This window comes from Pantherophis guttatus, chromosome 2 (genome assembly GCF_059756535.1).
Source record: "Pantherophis guttatus breed Tessera chromosome 2, ASM5975653v1, whole genome shotgun sequence".
Classification (NCBI taxonomy): domain Eukaryota; kingdom Metazoa; phylum Chordata; class Lepidosauria; order Squamata; family Colubridae; genus Pantherophis; species Pantherophis guttatus.
In genome coordinates, this window is record NC_142064.1 from 280,596,922 (window position 1) to 280,618,137 (window position 21,216).

A 21,216-nucleotide genomic window follows, 5' to 3' on the forward strand; every position below is an offset into this window, starting at 1 on the left:
CCTGGAGGTCCTCAGGAGTCAGGAAATGGGCCGTTTGTCAACTTCAGGTCCATTTTCTGCCTCTAGAGGGCCTCCGGGGTGGGTGCGGAAGGCCTTTTTCGCCCTCCCCAAGCTCCTAGAAAGGCTCTGGAGCTTGAGGAGAGAGAAAAACGGGCCTTCCCCCCCCCCACCCCGAGGCCCTCCGGAGACAGGAAACACGCTGGAGCTGAGCTCGCGTGCCCTCTGATATGGCTACGTATGCCACCTGTGGCACACATGCCATGGGTTCGCCATCACAGCACTAGGACATTTTATTTCCTGTGCTGTGAATTCTTATTTTGCTTCCCCTACCTTGCCTCAATTTTCATTCGTTCGTTTTTTCTGAAGGAAATCACGTTCAAGAGAACAAGGAAGCCTTCCAAACATTCGGCGATGAAGAGAGGAGAACTGAGTTTGCAAATCCAACTGAAACGAAAGAGCACGAAAGAAATCCGTCAGGAAACGACAGCAAGAACAGCCCAAATTCGCCCTCTCCCGAAATTCAAGATTCTCTTCCCAAAGGAAATCCGAAAGACAAAATAAAAGTGGAAAGCGCGGAAACATCTGAAGAAGGCTTAGATTTATATGAAGAACACACAATTCGCACTAAAGAAGAGACTCTGGGCCAAGAGGATGAAGAAAATTACAGCAATAGGACTACTCTCCTTTCTGAACGTGGAAAAACTGACGTGGGAAATAAACTACATAAACAGAACGGGAAACCCTTCGATGAAAGAGGTTCCTTTGCTCCCAGGGAAAGGATTAATTCAGGGGAAAAGCCATATAAATGCATGGAATGTGGGAAGAGTTTCAGCCAGCGCAGGTATCTTACTTCCCATAAAATAATCCACACGGGGGAGAAACCATTTAAGTGCACAGATTGTGGAAAGAGCTTTAACCACAAGGCTAATCTTAATTCCCATAGAATGAATCACACGGGAGAGAAACCGTATAAATGTAACGAGTGTGGAAAGAATTTTACCCACAACTTTCAACTTACCTCCCATAAGAGGATACACACCGGGGAGAAACCGTACAAATGCACGGTATGCGGAAAGCGTTTCAACCAGCGCAGTAACCTTAATTCTCATAAAAAAATCCACACAGAAGAAAAACCACATAAGTGCACCGAGTGTGGAAAGAGATTTACTCAGAAGGGTAACCTTAAATCCCATAAAAGGATCCACGTTGGGGAGAAACCTCATAAATGCAAGAAGTGTGGAAAGGCATTCCATTAAAAATGGGTCAGCGGTCCCCAGCTTTTATAGTTTGATGGCCTGGCGGTGTGTGTGTGAGGGGAACAGGCCTGCGCTAGGTTGTGCAAATTGAGCTGAGTGTGCACGCTGGCTCACCACTCACACAAGTTGGGCTGTGTATGACCATATACCAGCCTGCCACTCTCACCACCCAGTTCTGAACGGGCCAGAGCCTGGTAGTGTGCTGCGGCTCAGGAACTGGGGACCCCTGCCTTCACTTCCCCCAAAATGATACATATTGGGGAGAAGCCGTGTAAATGCTTGGAAAGTGGAAAGAAATTCTGCAAAAAATTCCATGAAACCCATCAGTTCAGAGGTCCAGCGCTTGAGCTTCCGAAGTGTCCTTTTTCAGGACAATAAGGGGCCCAAAGAGATTTCCATCTGCCTACACCACAGCCATCGGTGGCTGAATCCAGAAAGACAACCGCATTTTCAGAGGCTGAATCTGTTGCACCTGGAACAGTTCTCGGGTCCTGGCCTTGGCCAGAGCCTTCCTCCTGAGCCAGATGGAGGACAGGACAGGCGGCAAGTGGGAGACTCCTTGGCAAACTCTAAATTTGATTTTAATTAATAAAAACTGTTTGAATTCTGAAAGGGCTTCCTATCTTGAATTGTTGGATTTAATAACAACAGATGTTTCAAGGCAAATTGTTCCACTTCCTTCTCCAATAGGACTCAGGGCGGTGAACAGCCAAAATAAAAACAAAACATACAAAATTTGAAAACAGTTTAAAATAATTAAATATTTTTGGCCGCAATTTAAAACAAACCCAATTTAAAATCAATTAAAATTTAACCCAAAACTCTGGGCTCAAGCCAGCCCAGCTATTTGAAATAAATAAGTTTGCAGGGCCCGACGAAAAGTCCGGAGGTCTGATATTGTACGTATCTCTGGGGGGAGGTTGTTCCAGAGGGCAGGCGCCGCCACAGAGAAGGCTCTCCCCTGGGGGTCGCCAGCCGACACTGTCTAGCGGACGGCACCCTGAGGAGGCCCACTCTGTGTGAGTGTACTGGCCGGTGGGAGGCTATTGGTGGCAGAAGGCGGTCTCGTAGATACCCCGGCCCTAAGCCATGGAGCGCTTTAAAGGTGGTCACCAACACCTTGAAGCGCACCCGGAAGACCACCGACAATCCCAGAGACAATTGTCCATCCAAGACAATATATTTTGGAGAAATTCTTCCGCTGTCGCCTTCCATTCTTGTCTGCTGTAATAAATGATTAGGCAGCTCCCCATTGGACACTGTGTCAGGATGTTGCCTCTGGCCGCATCCTAGGGAAGACAAATCCTTGGCTTCATAGATTTAGAGAAAATTACTTTTCCTAGGAACGAACTGAAAGCAAGAAATTCCAGGCAAGCTCTGAGGCAAAGTGGGCGAAAACAGCAACTTGAAACAAACTGTACAGCCCAAATCCCTTGTAGCTAGGCAACCAGAGGCTGCTGCATACCAGAGCTAACAGAAATGGCCTTGGAGAGATAAGCGAAATCCAGGCCGTAGTTGCAAAGCTGCAATGAAAAATTCTCCACTGATCCCTCCCCCCCCTTTTCTATGGCAGCAAGCAGCAGGCTAGCTGACACAACCCCAAGGCCACAACCCACACTGTCAGTTCAGACACCCCAAATATAACAGAATAACAGAGTTGGAAGGGACCTTGGAGGTCTTCTAGTCCAACCCCCTGCTCAAACAGGAGACCCTATACCAGTGATGGCGAACCTTTTAGACCAGTGGGTCTCAATCTTCCTAATGCCGCGACCCTTTAATACAGTTCCTCATGTTATGGTGACCCCCAACCATAAAATTATTCCTAAGACCATTGAAAATATGTGTTTTCCGATGGTCTTAGGCGACCCCTGTGAAAGGGTTGTTCGACCCCCAAAGGGGTCCCGACCCACAGGTTGAGAACCACTGTTTTAGACACTGAGTGCCCAAACTCTGTCCGTGCGCATGCCCAAACTGAAAGGTGCACATGTGTGCGCGAACGTGCATATGTCCAAATAGGCACATGTGCGGACATGCGTGCATGCACCGCAAAGACCCAAAGGAGGTGGGGCATCCAAACACCAGCAGCACGGCAAGAGGTAAGATCTTTTTCTTTCGTGAGCTTCTGTTTTGTCGTTTGCAGGGAAACAGAAGCTCACGAAAGAAATGCCACAGAGATCTGACGGCGCGCGTGCCAGCATAGAGGGCTCTGTGTGCCACCTCTGGCACCCGTGCCATAGGTTCGCCATCACGGCCTTACACCATTTTAGACAAATGGTTGTCCAATCTCTTCTTAAAAACCTCCAGAGTTGAAGCACATCTCTTGACTGAGCCACTGCTGGAAAGATTCACCCAGGATTTAACGGGGACTTTCCCTATTTGAACAATCCCATTATGTTATATTCTTTATCAATTTATATTCTTAACCTACCCTAAAGTTCCAATACGATGGATGTTTCTCCTTGTGTTCAAAATATTAAAATTTATCAAAGCTGCTATCTCTCCTGATTTTTCTCCTTTTCAAATTATTCCTCCTTTAAACACTCCCTTTGCAACTGAAGAAAATTAGCACCCACTCCTCTTAGAAAAATGAAATATTTTAGGAAATATTTAAAAAGCAGAATATTATATTTTCCCTAAAGGAGAAAACATGTTTCTAAAGACATAAATTCATAGCCTCAGCTTTCTGCCCCCAAGTAGAAACTTAAAAGGGCCAACTTTTAGAAATGCAGATTTGGTGATCCATTCAAGCCTCAGCTCTCTGCCCCAAGTGGAAACTAAGGGGCCAACTTTTAGAAATGCAGATTTGGTGATCCATTCAAAACTCCAAGGAAGTCGGCATCTAGGATTAATTGCATTTGTTAAACAAGACTAAAAACCCCAACTCATTGCCTGCCTTCCGGAGACAAACTAATTAAAATCAAATAACAAAAGACACAAAACAAGCCTCTAAATTACAAAATGCCGTAAGAACAAACTATAAAAATCCATGGGCTCATCAAACCAGCTACCCAGAATTACACATGCTTGGTGGCTCTGCTTCACCATTAAACCATCATTCCAATCAGCCTCCATTTTCCAGTATCTTTCTCCCCACTTGGAACTGAACCCAGATGGAGATTTCTTCCAACACAGCCCTTACATTTCCCTCCCTTGGTATAATTCCTGAGCTAATTTTTTTCAAAAAGGGTGCTGCTTTAAATATGTATTTTCTCTCCTTGAGGTCTCTTTAAATATTGTATCATTTTCTTCAGGGTTTTCATCCCTTATCTGCCTGTGGCTCTCCCTATCTTGGTAGCCTGTGAGTAAAGTGGCGTCATAATCTTATAACTGCTGAGGGAAACCTTTTAGAACGGAACCACGAGGTCAAAGATTCAAAAGCGCTATTATTTTGTAGGAGAAATATCTTTATGTGGTGCTTCTGAAACCACATTTCAGAATATTTATCATATTGCTCAAGTAGAATTTTCCCTTCAGACCTTTTAGAAAGAGAGCTCTTTTCCGATGTTTCATGTCCAGTTGAGTCTCAGTTTATTGATTATTTATTACATTTATTGGCTGCCCATTTTACTGCAGGGTAACCGGGTGGCTTACAATTGTAAAAAAATCCCCCCGCCTCTTTCTCTCGCTCTCCAGATAGTCCTCAACTTACAACAGTGGGATGTGGCATCTGAGGCAAGCAGATCATGAGACACTATGGGATTTGCCTGTTCATTAGGTGGCTCAGTGGCTAAGACACTGAGTTTGTCGATCAGAAAGGTCGGCGGTTCGAATCTAGTATAGGTCTCCTGTGTGAGCGGGGTTGGACTAGATGACCTCCAAGGTCCCTTCCAGCTCTGTTACTGTTAAACTTAGAATAGAATAGAATAGAATAGAATAGAATAGAATAGAATAGAATAGAATAGAATAGAATAGAATAGAATAACGAAGTTGGAAGTTGCCTTCGGAAGTTGTGGGAGCTGGCTGGAGGATTCTGGGAGTTGAAGTCCACACGTCTTAAAGCTGCCAAGTTTGAGGACCCCTGGTGTAGGGTCTCCTGCTTGGGCAGGGAGGAGGGGTTTGGACTAGATGACCTCCAAGCTCCCTTCCCACTCTGTTATTTTTTTTTTTATTGCAAAAGTTTTACAATTACATTTTCACCCCTTTTTTCCCACCCACCCCTCCCCAAACTTCCCATCCTCCCTAACCCTCCCTAACCCTCCCCCCCCAGACTTCCCTATTATGTACTCATAACTAATAACACTGATATATAAGCTTGAACCCATCCCTCCCCCTGTATAATTTTTCCTCTTTGTCTCTTTACATTAAAATATTTCTAATACATTATTTTCAAATAAAAGCTATTTGATACTTTCTAGTTTGGTATTTGTTCTGAACATATTCTATCCACCTTTTCCATTCCCATTCATAAGTCTCTTGTGAACAATCTTTTAAATATGCTGAAATCTTCGCCATCTCTGCAAAACTAGCCATCTTCAAAGTCCATTCCTCGATAGTGGGCAAAGCTTCATTCTTCCAGTATTTACCTATCAACAATCTTGCTGCTGTTATCATATACAATATCAGTTTTGTTTCACCCCGTGTAAAACCCTTAACTATACCCAATAAAAACAACTGTGGAGAAAATTGAATTTTTTTCCTCAAAACATTCTGCATGACCCACCAAATTTTTATCCAAAAAGCCTTAACTTTCCTACAGGTCCACCAAACATGATAATACGTAGCATCCAAACATTCGCATCTCCAACATTTTGGCTGAACATTAGGGTACATACATGACAACTTTTTAGGATCTAAATGCCATCTATAAAACATTTTATAAAAATTTTCTCTCAGGTTTTGCGACTGTGTAAATTTAACATTCTGAACCCAAATTTTTTCCCAAGTTTTTTCCCTTCCCACTCTGTTATTGAAGAGCCTTGGTAGTACAGTGGTCTAAGGCACCCTGTTATTAAGCTGGTTATTAAGACCAGCTGCCTGCAATTCCTGCAGGTTCGAATCTCGCCAAGGCTCAAGGTCGACTCAGCCTTCCATCCTTTCTAAGGTAGGTAAATTGAGGACCCAGTTTGTGGGGGGCAATAAGCTGACTTTGTATAAAATATACAAAAAGGCTGAAGGCTATCGCTGAGCACATTGTAAGCCGCCCTGAGTCTCCGGAGAAGGGCGGCATATAAATCAAATTTTTTTTAAAAAAATTCTATAATTCTGGGCCAAAAAAGTTTAATTTGATTTTATCGGGTTTTTAAATGTTGTGTATTTATGTATTTTATTGTTGGCTGTTCACCGCCCTGAGTCCTTCGGGAGTAGGGCGGTATACAAATCAAATAAACTAAACTAAACTAAACTATATTCCTATCTGAATGCAGAACTAAACTAAACTATATTCCTATCTGAGTGCAGAAGATGCCACCTTTCATCAAGCGGCGCCCGCGGGCCCTCGGTTGAAGAGCCGGGAGCAGGGGGGGGGATTCCAGCTCGCAGAAAGACGGAAAGGGGGCGTGGTTCACGAAGCCCCGCCTTTGGGGGAGGGGCCAACAAAGGAGGGCGGGGTTCCCGCCTGCTTACCGCGGGAAGTTAGAAGCAGAGCGAGGGGAGCGCGTGATGGCGTTGCTGGGCTTCTCCCCGGAGCAGTTGGCGCGCAGGCTGGCCGAAGCGGAGGCGCTGCTGGCGGCGCACGTCTCGGAGCCGATCCGGGCCAGCTGGTGCTGGGCGCTGAAACTGGCAGAGCCGCCGGATCTGGAGCGCTTTTGCGCCGAGCTCGACCAAGCCCGGCGAGGCAGGGAGGCTCTGTTAGCCGGGGACGCGGTTCTCTCCGAGGACAGGCAGGAGCGGCTGCAGGGGTTGCTGCAGTTGGAGATGGCTCTCCTCCGCGGCATCCAAGCGCTGGGCGAAGGCGCGGATCTGCTGCGGGCGGCGCTGCTGAACGTGGCGGCTGGGCTGGAAGAGGGAGAGATGGGATCGAGTTTGCCCGGGGAAGCCGCCGTCGCTCTGCAGCTCGCCCTGGAGGCGCTGCTGGAGAAGCGGCCGCGGGAAGCGCTCTGGGCGCTGGAGTGGCTGGTGAGGGAGGAAAGGCGAGCCCGGCCGCGGCGGCGGGTGCAAGCCCTGATCCGAGCCCTGCGGGAGGAAGGCTGGGCCGAGCGAGGAGACCAGCTGCCGCTGGAGGAGCTGCGCCCGCTGCTGGAGAAGGCGCTGCGCCTGGTGCGCAAGGAGCGGAGTTGGCCACATCTGGAGGAAGCTCCTCAAGGGACCTCGCGAAATGTCTCCCCCGAGCAGGCGCAGCCTCATCAGGAGTCAGGAAAGACTGTGCAGGTAGCCCTCGACTTACGGCCACCGCGGAGGCCGAGCTTTCTGTCGTGAAGCGAGACGTTGGTTGAGTGAGTTTGTGGTTTGTGGAGTGAGTTTGGTCCCATTTTACGACCTTTCTTGCCCCAGTTGGGAAGCCAGTCCCAACTGTATAGGTAGCTCTCGACTTACGACCACAATGGAGCCCAATATTTCTGTCGTTAAGTGAGTCGCTTCATAAGGGGGTTTTGCCCCGCGTTGCGACACTTCTTGCCACGGTGGTTATAAGTGAACCCCTGCAGTTGATATGTTGGTCACACGCTCGTTAAGTGAGATTCATTCCAACCTGTTGACTTTGCTCCTCGGGGTTGCAAAAGGGGTGAGTGGGTGGGTGGGTGGGTCACATGACCCAGGGATGATGCAACGGTCATAAGTATGGACCAGTTGCCAAGCATCTGAATTTTGATCACGTGGTCGTGGGGAATGCCGCAAAGGGTCGTCAAACTGAAAAACGGTCATGTTTTTCAGCGCCATCGCAACTTTGAACGGCCCCTAAACGAACTGTTGTAAGTCAAGGACTACCTGTGTCCACCGACTTCTGCTTTTCCCTCATCCAAAGGAGCTGCAGGCAGAGACAAACCTTCCTTTTATGAGTGATGCTCCGTGGAGGAACGCGAAAGATCTTCAGGATGCCCTGCGGAAAACGACCAGCAGGAAGACGAGTGCGCTGCCACCCGGCTTGTGGGACCAGGGCCCCCGGAAGATGTGCAGCCATCTCCACCAACTTTGCCGCCAGTGGTTGCAGCCGGAAAAACACACAAAGGGACAGATGCTGGACCTGGTGATCCTGGAGCAGTTCCTGGCTCTCCTGCCCCCAGAGATGGAAAACTGGGTGCGGGAGTGTGGAGCAGAGACCAGCTCCCAGGCGGTGGCCTTGGCCGAAGGATTTCTCCTGAGCCAGGCAGAGGAGAAGAAGGAGCAGGGAAAGATGCAGGTGAGAGTCCGTCACCTGGCAAGCCCGAAAGGGATCTCAAGAAATAACCATTTATAGGAATTTTTACAGGGGTCCTTAACAGGTTTGTGAAGATACTTAGGAGATGTTGAACTCTCAATCAATCAGAATAGAGCTGGAAGGGACCTTGGAGGTCTTCTAGTCCAACCCCCTGCTCAAGCAGGAAATCCTATACTCATGATGGCGAACGTGCCACAGGTGGCGCATGGAGCCATATTGGTGGACACGCGAGCGTTGTCCTAGTTCAGCTGCAGTGTTCATATGTGCGCCAGTCAGCTAATTTTCAGGCCTTCCGGGCCCACCAGAAGTTGGCAAACGGGCCGTTTCTGGCCTCCAGGGGTGGTGGTGGGGAAGGCCATTTTTGCCCTCCCCCAGGCTCCAAGAAAGCCTCTAGAGCCTGGGGAGGGCAAAGAACAGGCCCACCGTGCTATCATCTGCCAAAAGCGGGCGGAGCGCAGGGGGTCACACGTGCATGCGCGGGGGGAGGACACTTTGAATTATGAGTGTGGGCACGCACACGCGTGACCCCCCCCCACCCCCCCGCTTTTGGCACTCTGTGGCAAAAAGGTTAGCCATCACTGTCCATTTCAGAAAAGTGACTGTCCAGGCTCTTCTTAAAAACCTGATGTCAGCACTCCAAACTACATTCGTTCCAGTGCTGACATAAGGAGGAGAAGAGGGGGCAGCTGGCAAGAGGACGCTTGACTTTTCACCTACTTATTTTCCCTGAAGATAATATCCCCTAGGAGATGGGTTGGGAGGGGGGACATTCCTGGGAGCTGAAGTAGTAGATATGGGGAGAGTGATTTGGAAGATGGCCAATGAGACCCAGAGAATTGGGGAACGGAAAGGGAAGGTTTGGGGTCAGGAAGTCAGTGTTGGCTACGACATAATCGGGGACAGATTGTCGTGCTTAATAAATGAAAGATTTCATCAAAGATTATTTGTTTGGAAAAGCAATTTATTTGAGACGATACCGAAACCTGACACCTCCAGTGATGAAACACCTGCAACTTCTGAAGGCAACTTCTGCTCCACTGGTTAATTGTCCTCACTGTTAGGAAGTTTCTTCTCAATTCCAGGTTGCTTCTCTCCTTGATCAGCTTCCATCCATTGCTTCTTGTCCTGCCTACAGGTGCTTTGGTAAATAAGTTGACCCCCTCCTCTTTGTGGCAATCTCTCAAATACTGCTATCATGTCCCCCTTTTGTCCTTTTGTCTCTAAACTAGCCAAACCCAAATCCTGCAGCCGTTCTTTATGTGTTTTAGTCTCCAGGCCTTTGATCATCTTAGTTGCTCTTCTTTGCACTTTTCCCAAAGGCTCAACAGCTTCTTTGTAATGCGGTAACCAAAACCAGAGGCAGTATTCCAGGTGTGGCCTTACTAAGCCTTTATAAAGTGGTACTAATACTTTGCGTGATTTTGATTCTTATGCCTCTGTTTATACTACCAAGGATTGTATTAGTTTTTTTGGCTCCTGCCACACACCCTTGGCTCATATTGAGCTGACAGTAAGAATATGCTTCTTTTTCATAAATTCTCTTACTTGTATTTTTTTTTTTTTATTTTATTTTGCTTTTCCTGGACCATCAGTTCCAAGGACTGAACTTGAACTCTGAGAATCCGGAGGAAAGAAGGGATAAACCAGATTATTATGGGGACCTGCTCTTCAGTGGGATCTTCCATGAAGAACCAAGTCAGGACACCTCCTCAGGTAAGGGAAGGTTCCTTGGAAAGAAAGGATTTTTTTCAGATTCTCTGGGCCCTGTTTTTTTTTTTTTTTTTAATTTGATTTATATGCCGCCCTTCTCCGGAGACTCAGGGCGGCTTACAGTGCGTTAAGCAATAGCCTTCATACTTTTGTATATTTTATACAAAGTCAGCTTATTGCCCCCACAAACTGGGTCCTCAATTTACCTACCTTAGAAAGGATGGAAGACTGAGTCAACCTTGAGCCTGGCAAGATTCGAACTTACTTTAATTGCAGGCAGCTGGTGTTAAATTACAGTGTTTTAGTCTGCAGAGCTATCCAGGCTCTGCTCTGTTTTGTATCATACTAGCCCATCCATATCTTAATAACTATGTTTCTAAAAATTCTGCTTATGTCACTTTTACCTCACAGGGAAAGGAAAATCTGCATTCATAGGTTCTTCCGTTTCTCGTGAAGTTGAAGAGCCAGTTGAACCCCAAACTCAGGTAGGAGAGGAAATTAAGGTACAAGCATCAGTTGGAGGTCTCTTTCAATGGACTCTACATATGATATTGGGCTCAGTGTCATCTGAATGTTGATGGCACCCCAAAAATCAAAATGGTTTATGAGCTTTACCCCACATTCTTCTGAAGGGCAGGATTGATCCATTAGGACCCCTAGTCCATTGGCTAAAATGTTAGAGTCGGGAACGACTAGCACAAATATGTGCAAGGGGACACTTTACCTTTACTTTACCAATGTTACATCAGTCGAAATCTCCGATAGTTCTTTCCACATCAGATTTTTAACCCTGCAGAAGATTCCTGTTTAACCCACGGCAAATCTTTGCTTTGGGATTCTTGAACCAAAGGAGAGAATTTGCAAATGCATTTGGTTTTCTCATAGGGGTATGCATTTTTTTCTTCTTTTTTTTTTGCAGGTTCTTGTCTCTCTAAAGGAGGTTACTGTGTGTTTCTCTGATGATGAATGGTCTCGGCTAGATCCCCTTCAGAAAGCCCTGCACAGAGACGTCATGCTGGAAAATGCCAGAAATGTGGCCTTTTTGGGTAAGGGCCCCTGCCTTGTCTTTTGATGCTTGGAAGAAATATTTTACGGATAGATAAAATATAGATTCGTCACTTTTCAGTGCTGTTGTACCTTCAAATGGTCACTAAATAAATGGTTGTAAGTTGAGGACTGCCTATATATTCGTTTTTCCTGGTTAATAGGCATTTCAAATTAGACCATTTAGCACAGCTCCTTGCTTCCCCCCTTTTCCACCTCTACAATAAATACTACAAGCTTTTTTCCCAATCCCTTATTTCCTTAAATGGAACTCCATCTGTCAGTAGAATTCGAGAAATAAAACAAATTTATTGAGAACAACGGAGCAGATGTGCCCCTTTATTTAAACAAATGTATTTTGTGACAGTTTAAGAAGCTCGTAAAATAGAGGTGGTCCATTTTCATACTGTGCAGTTTTACAGGTAATCCTCGATTTACAACAGTTCATTTAGTGACCGTTTGAAGTTGCAACGGCAGTGAAAAATGTGATTTATGACCATTTTTCACACTTATGACTGTCCCAGCATCCTCATGATCATGTGATTTGCATCCTCAGGGTCACATGATTGACAACTGACTCACATTTATTTTTTTGCATGTAAGATTTTTATTTTTGCTATAAGTAGAAAAAGCAACCTTTTCAATATCCATATGAACAGTGTGTTGTCTGGTTACAATTACTTTGAGCAATCTTCATCCTGGTTCGTAATAATATTCTTCAGTAATAGTCCTGTAATAACAATGCTTTCTTATAAAATTAATACATGTTAATTATTAATACTAATCAAAGTTAATAACAACATATAGTAATCAGCCCTCATAATAAAACTAATCCTTCTCTTGTGGTTTTAAAGGTTCTAACTTCTGTTTCTATTGTTTAACCATAGATAAAATGAACCCCATATTTCAAAATATTCAGTGTCTTCCTTCTTCTTAATTTCAAGTGCTAACAGTTAATCTATTCATTTCTGCACATTCTAATCTTTTTTTTATTATCTTCTCTTCTGTAGGGATCTCCTCACCCTTTCAATATTGTGCAAATATACAATTCTGGCCGCTGTTAACACATATAATATTAAATACATATTCCCTTTACCATATTTTCCTGGTATGATATCCAACAAGAATATTTCTGGTTTAAATCTGTATGTTCCTTTATCATTTTTTCTATTTGTATGTATTTTTGTCCAATATATTTTTGCCTTTGGGCACGTCCACCACATATTGTAGTACGAGCCCGGAATCTGGATATACTTCCAACATTTAGCAGACATACCTTTGAACATCTTGGCTAATCTAGCTGGTGGGAAGTGCCATGTATAATACATTTTATATACCGTATTTTCCGGCATATAAGACGACTTTTTAACACATGAAAATCTTCTCAAAAGTCGGGGGTCGTTTTATACGCCGGGTGTCATCTTATAAGCCGCTATACGGCGTGCTGAAACTTACTTCCGAGCCGGACTGGAAAAGTTGTCCTTCTCCAGCTTCAGGGACAGGCGCCCTCTAGCTGAGCCACCGTGCGCTGCATCCCGGCCAGCCGCTCCTGGAGCAGCCCCCTCTCCCTGCTCTCAGTGGTTTTCTCATGCCGGCAGTATCACATTGCGTACTACCGCTCGGATCGTCTTGGAGACAGGGAGGGCTGGGCAGGCAGGGAGAGCTGACCCACCCAATCCAAGCAGGCTTTGTATGCAGTGTGCACAGAAAATACATCACTTGCCGTGATTGGCTGGTTATTGTATACTGGGTTGGATTGGCGATTCTGAGGGAAGGCAGGGGGAAGCAGGAGCATCTGCACTTCAGCCAATTCTAATGTTGGAACGGCGGATCTCTATTGAAGTTTGGTGTGCATCTTTCATACAGCACCGGTTCATACAGTACAGCACCAGAACATACAGAACAGTATACAAATGGCTAACAGTCAAGATCCCATCATGGCTCCACCAGGAAGAAGAAAGAAATATGACGCCAGTTTCAAACTTAAAGTTGTAAACTTTGCCATGGAACATAATAACTGTGCTGCTGCAAGACAATATGGAGTAACAGAAAAGATGGTTCGGGACTGGAAAGCAAATGAAAAAGCATTAAAGAGTATGCCAAGGGGTAAGTGTGCATTAAGAAGAGGCACCCCACATTGGCCAGAACTTGAAAAACATGTAGCAGATATGGTGAATGAGCATCGCCAAAACGGTTATGTAGTGACACGAAATAAAATACGTTCGTTTGCACTTCAGTGGGCCAAATCTAACCCAGATCACAGCAACAGATTTAAGGCCACTGTATCCTGGTGTACTAGATTCTTGGAAAGGCATAATATGGTACTGAGGTAAAAGACGAAAATGGGTTTATTGTCTTATCCTTCCTTAGAGTGAATTAGGAAAAGTTTAATCCAATTGCACTGTTTTATGTTTACATGTTTGATGACAAACAGCCTTATGTTTATAAGTGACAGTTTTCCTGCTAAGTACCTGCATGTCATAAACATTTGAATTAAAATTACCATATTGAAATCAAATCTGATGTTTTTTAATTTTTATTTGGTGTGCGTTGGAAGAGGAGTAGTCAAATACGGCGAGTATAGCCCAAACCCTATATTTTAACAGGAAAAGTAGGGGGTCGTCTTATACGCTGGAAAATACGGTAAGTTATCTTTATATGCAGTAGATACTGTTAATTTATAGTTTCTATCCCACAATTTTTGCCATTTATCCAATTCTATAGAGCAGTGGTGGCAAACCTATAGCACGCATGCCAGAGGTGGCAAGCAGAACCCTCTCTGTAGGCACGCGTCGCCACGTCAAGTTGCTTTCTGGCCGAAAAACTTCCCATTTATAAAATGGGAGGGAAAAAATGGACCGCTTGACTGTCGTTTCCAATCACATGGCCCAGGCCCAGCTGCTCCCGAACCCCGGCCACTGCTCCCAGACCTCGGCTGCTTCTCCCGGACCTCAGCTGCTTGCCTGTTGTCGCCGATTGGTCCCAGCTCCTCCTGCCATCGCCTATCGGGCCCAGCTCCTCCTGCCGTCGCCGATCGGGCCCAGCTGCTCCCGAACCTCACCCCCTTTTCCGCCACCGATCACCCGGACCTCTTCAGTGGGATCTTCCATGAAAATCCAAGTCAGGATACCTCCTCAGGTAAGAGAAGGTTCCTTGGAAAGAAGGGATTTTTTTCAGATTCTCTGGGCCTTGTTTTGTATCATACTAGCTCATCCATATCTTAATAACTATGTTTCTAAAAACTCTGCTTGTGTCACTTTTATCTCACAGGGAATGGAAAATCTGCATTCATAGGTTCTTCTGTTTCTCATGAAGTTGAAGAGCCACTTGAACCCCAAACTCAGGTAGGAGAGGAAATTTCAGTTGAGATACAAGCATCAGTTGAAGTTCTCTTTCAATGGACTCTACACATGATATTGGGCTCAGTGTCATCTGAATGTTGATGGCACCCCAAAAGTCAAAATCTTTTGTGAGCAGTCCCCGCACTCTTCTGAAGGGATAGGGGCAAGATTGATCCATTAGGACCCCTAGTCCATTGGCTAAAATGTTAGAGAAGGTCCCATCAGTGCATTCTGCTGCAATAGTCCAGATTAGAAGCTGTGAAAGACCTAACTGTGATTTGTTGAGGAAAGATGTCTATGGAGATTCTCAATCATCCAAGTCATGGTTGTCCCAAAGGTGATTTTTCAAGAGGCAACTGGACTTTCTGTTTTTTCTTTGAAGTTGTTCCATTTCTCATCCAAGAAGCTTCTTCAGCTCTGACTGGATGGTGGAGAATGGAAGGATTTATATTCCTTGGAGAGAGCTGGCCATTTGCATTCTTTTAGAGCAGGGGTGACAAAAAGTCATCACGTGACGTATCGTGACTTTTTCCTCCTTCGCTAAACCGGAGGTGGGTGTGGCCAGTGCGTAATGCATCTGGCCCGCAGGCCGCGAGTTTGACAGTCCTGTTTTAAAGAGTTGTTGAGGCCACTGGAGGTTTATCTGTGTCGTCAGGATCACCAGAGTAGTGCAAATGCTGTGAGCTCCGACAGTTTTTTTCACATCGGATTTTTAATCCTGCAGAAGATTCCTGTTTAACCCACGGCAAATCTTTGCTTTGGGATTCTTGAACCAAAGGAGAGAATTTGCAAATACAATTGGTTTGCTCATACGGTATGCTTTTTTTTTTTTTTTGGTTTTTTGCAGGTTCTTGTCTCTCTAGAGGAGGTGGTTGTGTGTTTCTCTGAGGACGAATGGTCACGGCTAAATCCTGTTCAGAAAGCCCTGTACAGAGACGTCATGCTAGAAAACTCCAGAAATGTGGCCTTTTTGGGTAAGGCCCGTGACCCTGTCTTGATGCTTGGAAGAAATATTTTACGGATAGATAGAGCCAGTTATTTTTCTCCTTTAAGTTAACAAACAACCTCACCTGACTAGGTAAAGGAAGGAATGGATCAATTTATGGGTAAAACATTGATTTAATGGCACTAGATGTAATTGTCATTTACTACACCAACCATTGCAAATCCTTCCCTGTTGTGACCTTAAACTCCAAGTAGACTTTTATGACAATTGAGGCTAAAACTTCCATTCCTAAGCAAGTCAATTATTAAATGAATCTTGCCTCATTTTACGATCTTTCTTGCCACAGTTGCTAAGTGAATCACTGCAGTTAAAGAGAACACATCTTTTTTCTTTCTGTCCTGGCCACTTTTTACAGAGGCATGATTGAGAGCATTTTAACACATTGCATCACTGTTTGGTTTGGTGGCAGCAGTGCCTCAGATAGAAAGTCCATACAGAGAATGGTGAGGACTGTCGAGAAGATTATAGGAAGCTTGCTTCCCGTTATTCAGGACACTGCTTATAACTGCTTTCTGCTGATAGCATCGTTAAAGACCCCACACACCCACTTTATGGTATTTCTGTTGCTCCCCTTTGGGAGGAGGTTTTGAAGTATTTCTAGCAGGACTACTACATTCTATAACCTTTGTTTCCTATGCCATCCCGTCTGGTAAACTCAAAGATTCGTTTTTCTCGCCATAAACATGTACCGTATTTTTTGCACTATAAGATGGACCACGCAATAAGACGCACATAAGGTTTAGAGGAGGAAAACAAGAAAAAAAATAGTTTTTCTGGCATTCAGAAGGACTCTGCCAGCCAAAAACAGGTTGGCAGAGTCCTTCTGGAAGCCGGGGAGGGCAAAAACGGAACTTGCGGAGGCTTCCAGAGGCCAAAAACAGACCCGGTTTTGGCCTGCGGAGTGCTTCTGGGGGCCAGGGAGGCGGAAAACGGGACAGGCGGATGGTTCGGGAGGCCAAAAATAGGCCCGTATTCATTCTATAAGATGCAGACATTTCCACCCACTTTTTGGCATTTCCACCCACATATCTTTGAACATCTGGCTAATCTAGCTGGTGGGAAGTGCCATCTGTAACACATTTTATATAAGTTTTCTTTATATGCAGTAGACATTGTTAATATATAGTTTCTATCCCACAATTTTTGCCATTTATCCAATTCTATAGAGCAGTGGTGGCGAACCTATGGCACGCATGCTGGAGGTGGGCATGCATTGCTGCGCCAAGATGCTTTCCGGCCGAAAGCAGACTTCCCATTTACAAAATGGGGGGGGAAAAATGGACCGCTTGACTGCTGTTTCCGATTGCCCGGACCACGTCGCCCAGTGCCAGCTGCTCCCAGACCTCGGCCACTGCACCCAGACCTTGGCCGCTGCTCCCGGACCTCACCTGCTGCTCCCAGACCTCGCCCTCTTGCCTGCCGTCACCAATTGGGCCCAACTGCTCCTGCCATCGCTAATTGGGCCCAGCTGCTCCCAGACCTCGCCCGCTTGCCTGCTGTTGCCATAGTTGCTGTGAGTACAGGAACTGTATGACCCCCCCCCTTTGCTTCCATCGCTGCTCGCCCAGACCACGCTAGGGCTGGTGGTGGTGCATGGAAATTCTGAAGCCCCTCGAGGTCTTCGGGACAATCCATCCAAGGCTTTGCTACCCAGGGAAGGCTGTGTGGGAGCTGGGCCCAAAAGGCAGCCGAGCCTCATCATCTCCCCCATTGCCCCGTGGCCCGTGCATTTTTTACAAGGCTCCTGCGCCGCGCCCTGCTCCGGCTACTTTCCTGAGTGATGCTTCTGTGCCGAAAAACCTTCCCTTACCCTCCTCCCCCCCTGCACATGCCACTGGCCCTGCTTATTGCTTACACCTCCACTTCATCTTATTTATGCAAATTCCCCAAGAAGTAGGTCCAACACATTTACAGCGGAGGTAAATCAATGGTAGGAAATGCCCTCAGATGCCTTTTTCGGAGCAGGCCAAAAGCTGGTGGTCAGTGGAACATTGCCCCCTTGGGCTTGTGGTCAGCAAATTCAAAAGGGACCCCAGCTGAGGATCACTGCCATAGATCGTTGATTCAGGGAATATCTATTTCATTAGTATTAACTAATAGTGTTAGCTATTTTTAGTACAGGGATAGATTTGTATTGGATGCTTCATTTTTAAAAATTTTTTTTGTGTTTTTGTAGACTCCAAGTCTTGAACACCTAAAAACGAGCGCAGCAAAAAAAGCAAATACAGGTAGTGGAAGATCATTCCAAGAGGCCTGGACAGAGTCATTTGGAATGATTGAACACCATGGGAAAGCGTTATGTACTTTGTGTAATGAAAGTGTTGTGTGTCGCACATCAAGTGTCAAACGGCACTTTCTCACCAACCACAAAAATGCTGCCGCACTTGGTGCAACTGAAAGAAAAGAGTTTCTTGAAGGGAAATTGAGGACATATCATTCCCAGTCTCTTAGTTTTTCCAACAATCTTTCTAGAATAAATCATCTGACAGCTGCCAGTTTTCAAATTTCACTGTGCATAGCAAAACATTGTAAGCCCCTCTCTGATGGAGATATTATCAAGACGGCCATGTTGTCTAAGTGTAATTCCCTTTTTCATGATTTCCCAAACAGGGATAAAATTATTAAACGCATCTCTGAGATGCCACTTAGCAGAAATACGGTTAAAGATCGAGTCCAGCGCATGGCAAGTGATGTTAGTCAGCAGCTCACTACTGACTTAAAAAAGGCAGCCTGTTACTCCATGTGCTTGGATGAAAGCACAGATGTAAATAATCATGCCAGGCTAACAATAATTTTGCGTTATGCTGTTGGTGACATCATGAGAGAAGAGCTGGTGAAACTGGTGTCTTTGCCTGAAAGAACACAAGGGATCGATATCTACAATGCTGTGATGGAGGCTTTTTTGTCACAAGACATAAGACCAGAAAAAGTGGTTTCGATTACTAGTGATGGGGCACCTTCTATGGTGGGCGCAACATCTGGTTTCATACAGTTGTTTGTTAAAGAAACAAAGCATAAAGTTATTCAGTTCCATTGTATTATACATCAAGAAGCTCTTTGTGCCAAGGAAAGCAGCAAAAAATTTGACGATGTCCTCAAAGATGTCACAAAAATGGTGAATTACCTCATGGCTTGTGCTCTGAATTTTCAACAGTTTAAAGCACTTTTTGAGGAGCTTCAGACACAATATAATTGTTTATTTATGTACAATAATGTCCGGTGGCTGAGCAGAGGACGAGTCCTGGAGAGATTTGTAGCCTGCTTGGATGAAATTAGGCTGTTTATGAATGAAAAAGGGCAGAAATATCCACAGCTCACTGAAACGGCCTGGCTTACCAACCTCATGTTTTTTACAGATTTTACAGTACACTTCAATGTACTGAACAAACAACTACAAGGTGTAGGGAAAACAGCAGAAAGGACGTTTTGTGATATCAAAACATTTGAGAGAAAACTGCAGGTTTTTGAAAGAGATCTTGAAAGTGGGCAGCTGAAATATTTTCCAAATCTAAAAAAGCATTTAGAAAGTTCTACATCATTTTCAGACAATCCTACAAGCCATCAGGAAATCTACAAGGAATTTTCTAGCATTGTAGCAGCTGCAAAGGTGAATTTTAGTAACAGATTTTTACAGTTCCGTAAGATGGAGACAACTCTGTATTTCCTTACTTCTCCAGATAAAGCCAAATTTGAAGAACTTGATCTTTCCTGCTTAAATTGGTTAGATTTAGAAAATCTGGAAATGGAGCTATTGGAATTTCAAGAAAACCGTATATGGAAAAATAAATTCTATGACCTGCGTGAAACACTTGAGAAGATGGAAAGGATGACAACGGACAGCACAGTTAGTTCTGAAAATGAAATCCTTAAAGTGTGGAATTCTCTGCCAAATAAGTTTAAGTCAATGAAAGCACTTGGGATTGCTTTCCTTACTTTGTTTGGATCATCTTATGCTTGTGAGCAGCTGTTTTCAGCCTTGAATTATATCAAACCTGACACCAGGAACAAACTCACAGATGACCTGAGTGCTGCATTTGTTGCTCTCAAACTTACAAAGTATGAGCCAAGGATAGAAAAATTATCAGCGTGCATACAACAGCAAAGATCACATTAAAGCATGCCAAATGCAAACTTTTACTTTTCAATAAAAAGTTGTTTTTATCATTGAAGGCTCTGTTATTGTGTTTTTTTTAAGGCAAAATATGTTAATCACGTATGAGTTGTTTTTCTAAACGAAAACCTCAGTATTCAGGTTAAATTGCTGTGTTGGCACTTTGCAATAAATAAGTGGGTTTTGGGTTGCAGTTTGGGCACTCGGTCTCTAAAAGGTTCGCCAACACTGCTATAGAGTAACCAAAATTTTTAGCTCATACAATCATTATTTCCTTTACTTGCTCTTCTGCCATTCTAATACTCAGTAAATAGTTATAATGTTTTTAAATTAATTTCTCTTCGTTTCCTGTTAGGATCAGGTCCAATTCTGTTGGTTCTTTATAAAAACCATATTTTTTAGCATCTTTTTCATAGCTTGATTGTATTTGTAACTGTGGCCACCATGCTAAATCTATCCCTTGACTATTCAATTCCTGTTTCTTTTTCAGTTCTCCTTTCTCATTTAAGATATCTTTGTATCTTAGAATTTTCCCCATATCAATCAAGTTTGGATGTATCAATGCCTCTATCGTGGAGACCCAGGCTGGTGTTTTCAAATAGTGTTTTTCCTTAATTTTTGCCCATACTAAGAACAAAGCATTTCTAACATGTCCTTGGAAATATTTGTGTAATTTGCTTTTCCCGTACCATAGAAAAGCATGGCACCCCAGTTGCAAATCATGTCCCTCCAGAGTTAATAATCATCTGTGCCTCAAAGTTATCCATTCTTTTAACCACGTAAGTGCAGATACTGGTAATATAGCTCCCAGTCTGTCAACCCAAAACCTCCTCTATTGTTAGAGTCTTGTAGTAGTTTCAAACTTATTCTTGCTTTTTTATCTTGCCATATAAATTTTAATACCGTTCTGTTTAATTCCTCAAAGTATTTCTTTTTCAATTTTATTGGAATTGTTTGGAACAAAAATAATAGTCTCGGTAAAATATTCATTTTCATGGTAGCTATTCTTCCTAACAACGATAGTTGCAGGTTTCCCCACTTTTCCAGGTCAAATTGGATTTGCTGTATTAATTTGGAATAATTATCTTCTTTTGTAGTTGCACATCTTGCTGATAATTAAATTCCCAAATATTGTACTTTCTTCACTATCTGAATATCTGTCTTTTCCATTAAATCTTTTTTTCTGTTTATCTGTAAGGTTTTTGACTAGAATTTTAGTTTTTATTTATTTTTAAACCTGCAACCTCACCAATTGGCAAACCATACACAGGTGCAGTAAGTTAATGGTGCACTCTATATGGTGCAGTGGTAGAAGTTCAGCAGTTTTTCATTCATTCAGTTGTTGTTTCCTGAGAGGGTCTACGACAGGAGTGGGCAACTGTGGCCCTTTTACAACCTGTGAACTTCAACTCCCAGAATTCCTGAGACAGACAAGCTGTCTCAGGAATTCTGGGAGT

The 21,216-nt window shown here is 44.3% G+C and overlaps 2 protein-coding genes across 4 annotated transcripts in view; both read left to right on the forward strand.

The window, feature by feature from the left end:
* Positions 1-21,216, forward strand: part of LOC117668122 (uncharacterized) — a 43,330-nt gene that overhangs the window by 10,771 nt on the left and 11,343 nt on the right. Inside the window, exon 5 of the mRNA XM_087885356.1 lies at positions 367-1,254. Coding sequence (XP_087741482.1) covers positions 367-1,254 — 888 coding nt within the window. The remainder of the gene's footprint in view (positions 1-366; positions 1,255-21,216) is intronic.
* Positions 6,209-19,817, forward strand: LOC117668096 (uncharacterized). Of its 3 annotated transcripts, XM_060693389.2 has the most exons (11): positions 6,209-7,562; positions 8,155-8,529; positions 10,140-10,260; positions 10,669-10,742; positions 11,177-11,303; positions 13,168-13,407; positions 14,194-14,439; positions 14,572-14,645; positions 15,490-15,616; positions 16,815-17,161; positions 17,825-19,817. In XM_060693389.2, the coding sequence occupies exons 1-11, from the start codon at positions 6,855-6,857 to the stop codon at positions 19,760-19,762; spliced, it is 4,377 nt and encodes a 1,458-aa protein (XP_060549372.2). In that variant the 5' UTR covers positions 6,209-6,854; the 3' UTR covers positions 19,763-19,817. The 3 variants fall into 3 exon arrangements, with proteins under 3 accessions (XP_060549372.2, XP_034277662.2, XP_034277663.2); XM_034421771.3 differs by lacking the exon at positions 13,168-13,407 and having other exon boundaries at positions 14,026-14,439; XM_034421772.3 differs by lacking the exon at positions 13,168-13,407 and having other exon boundaries at positions 6,210-7,562.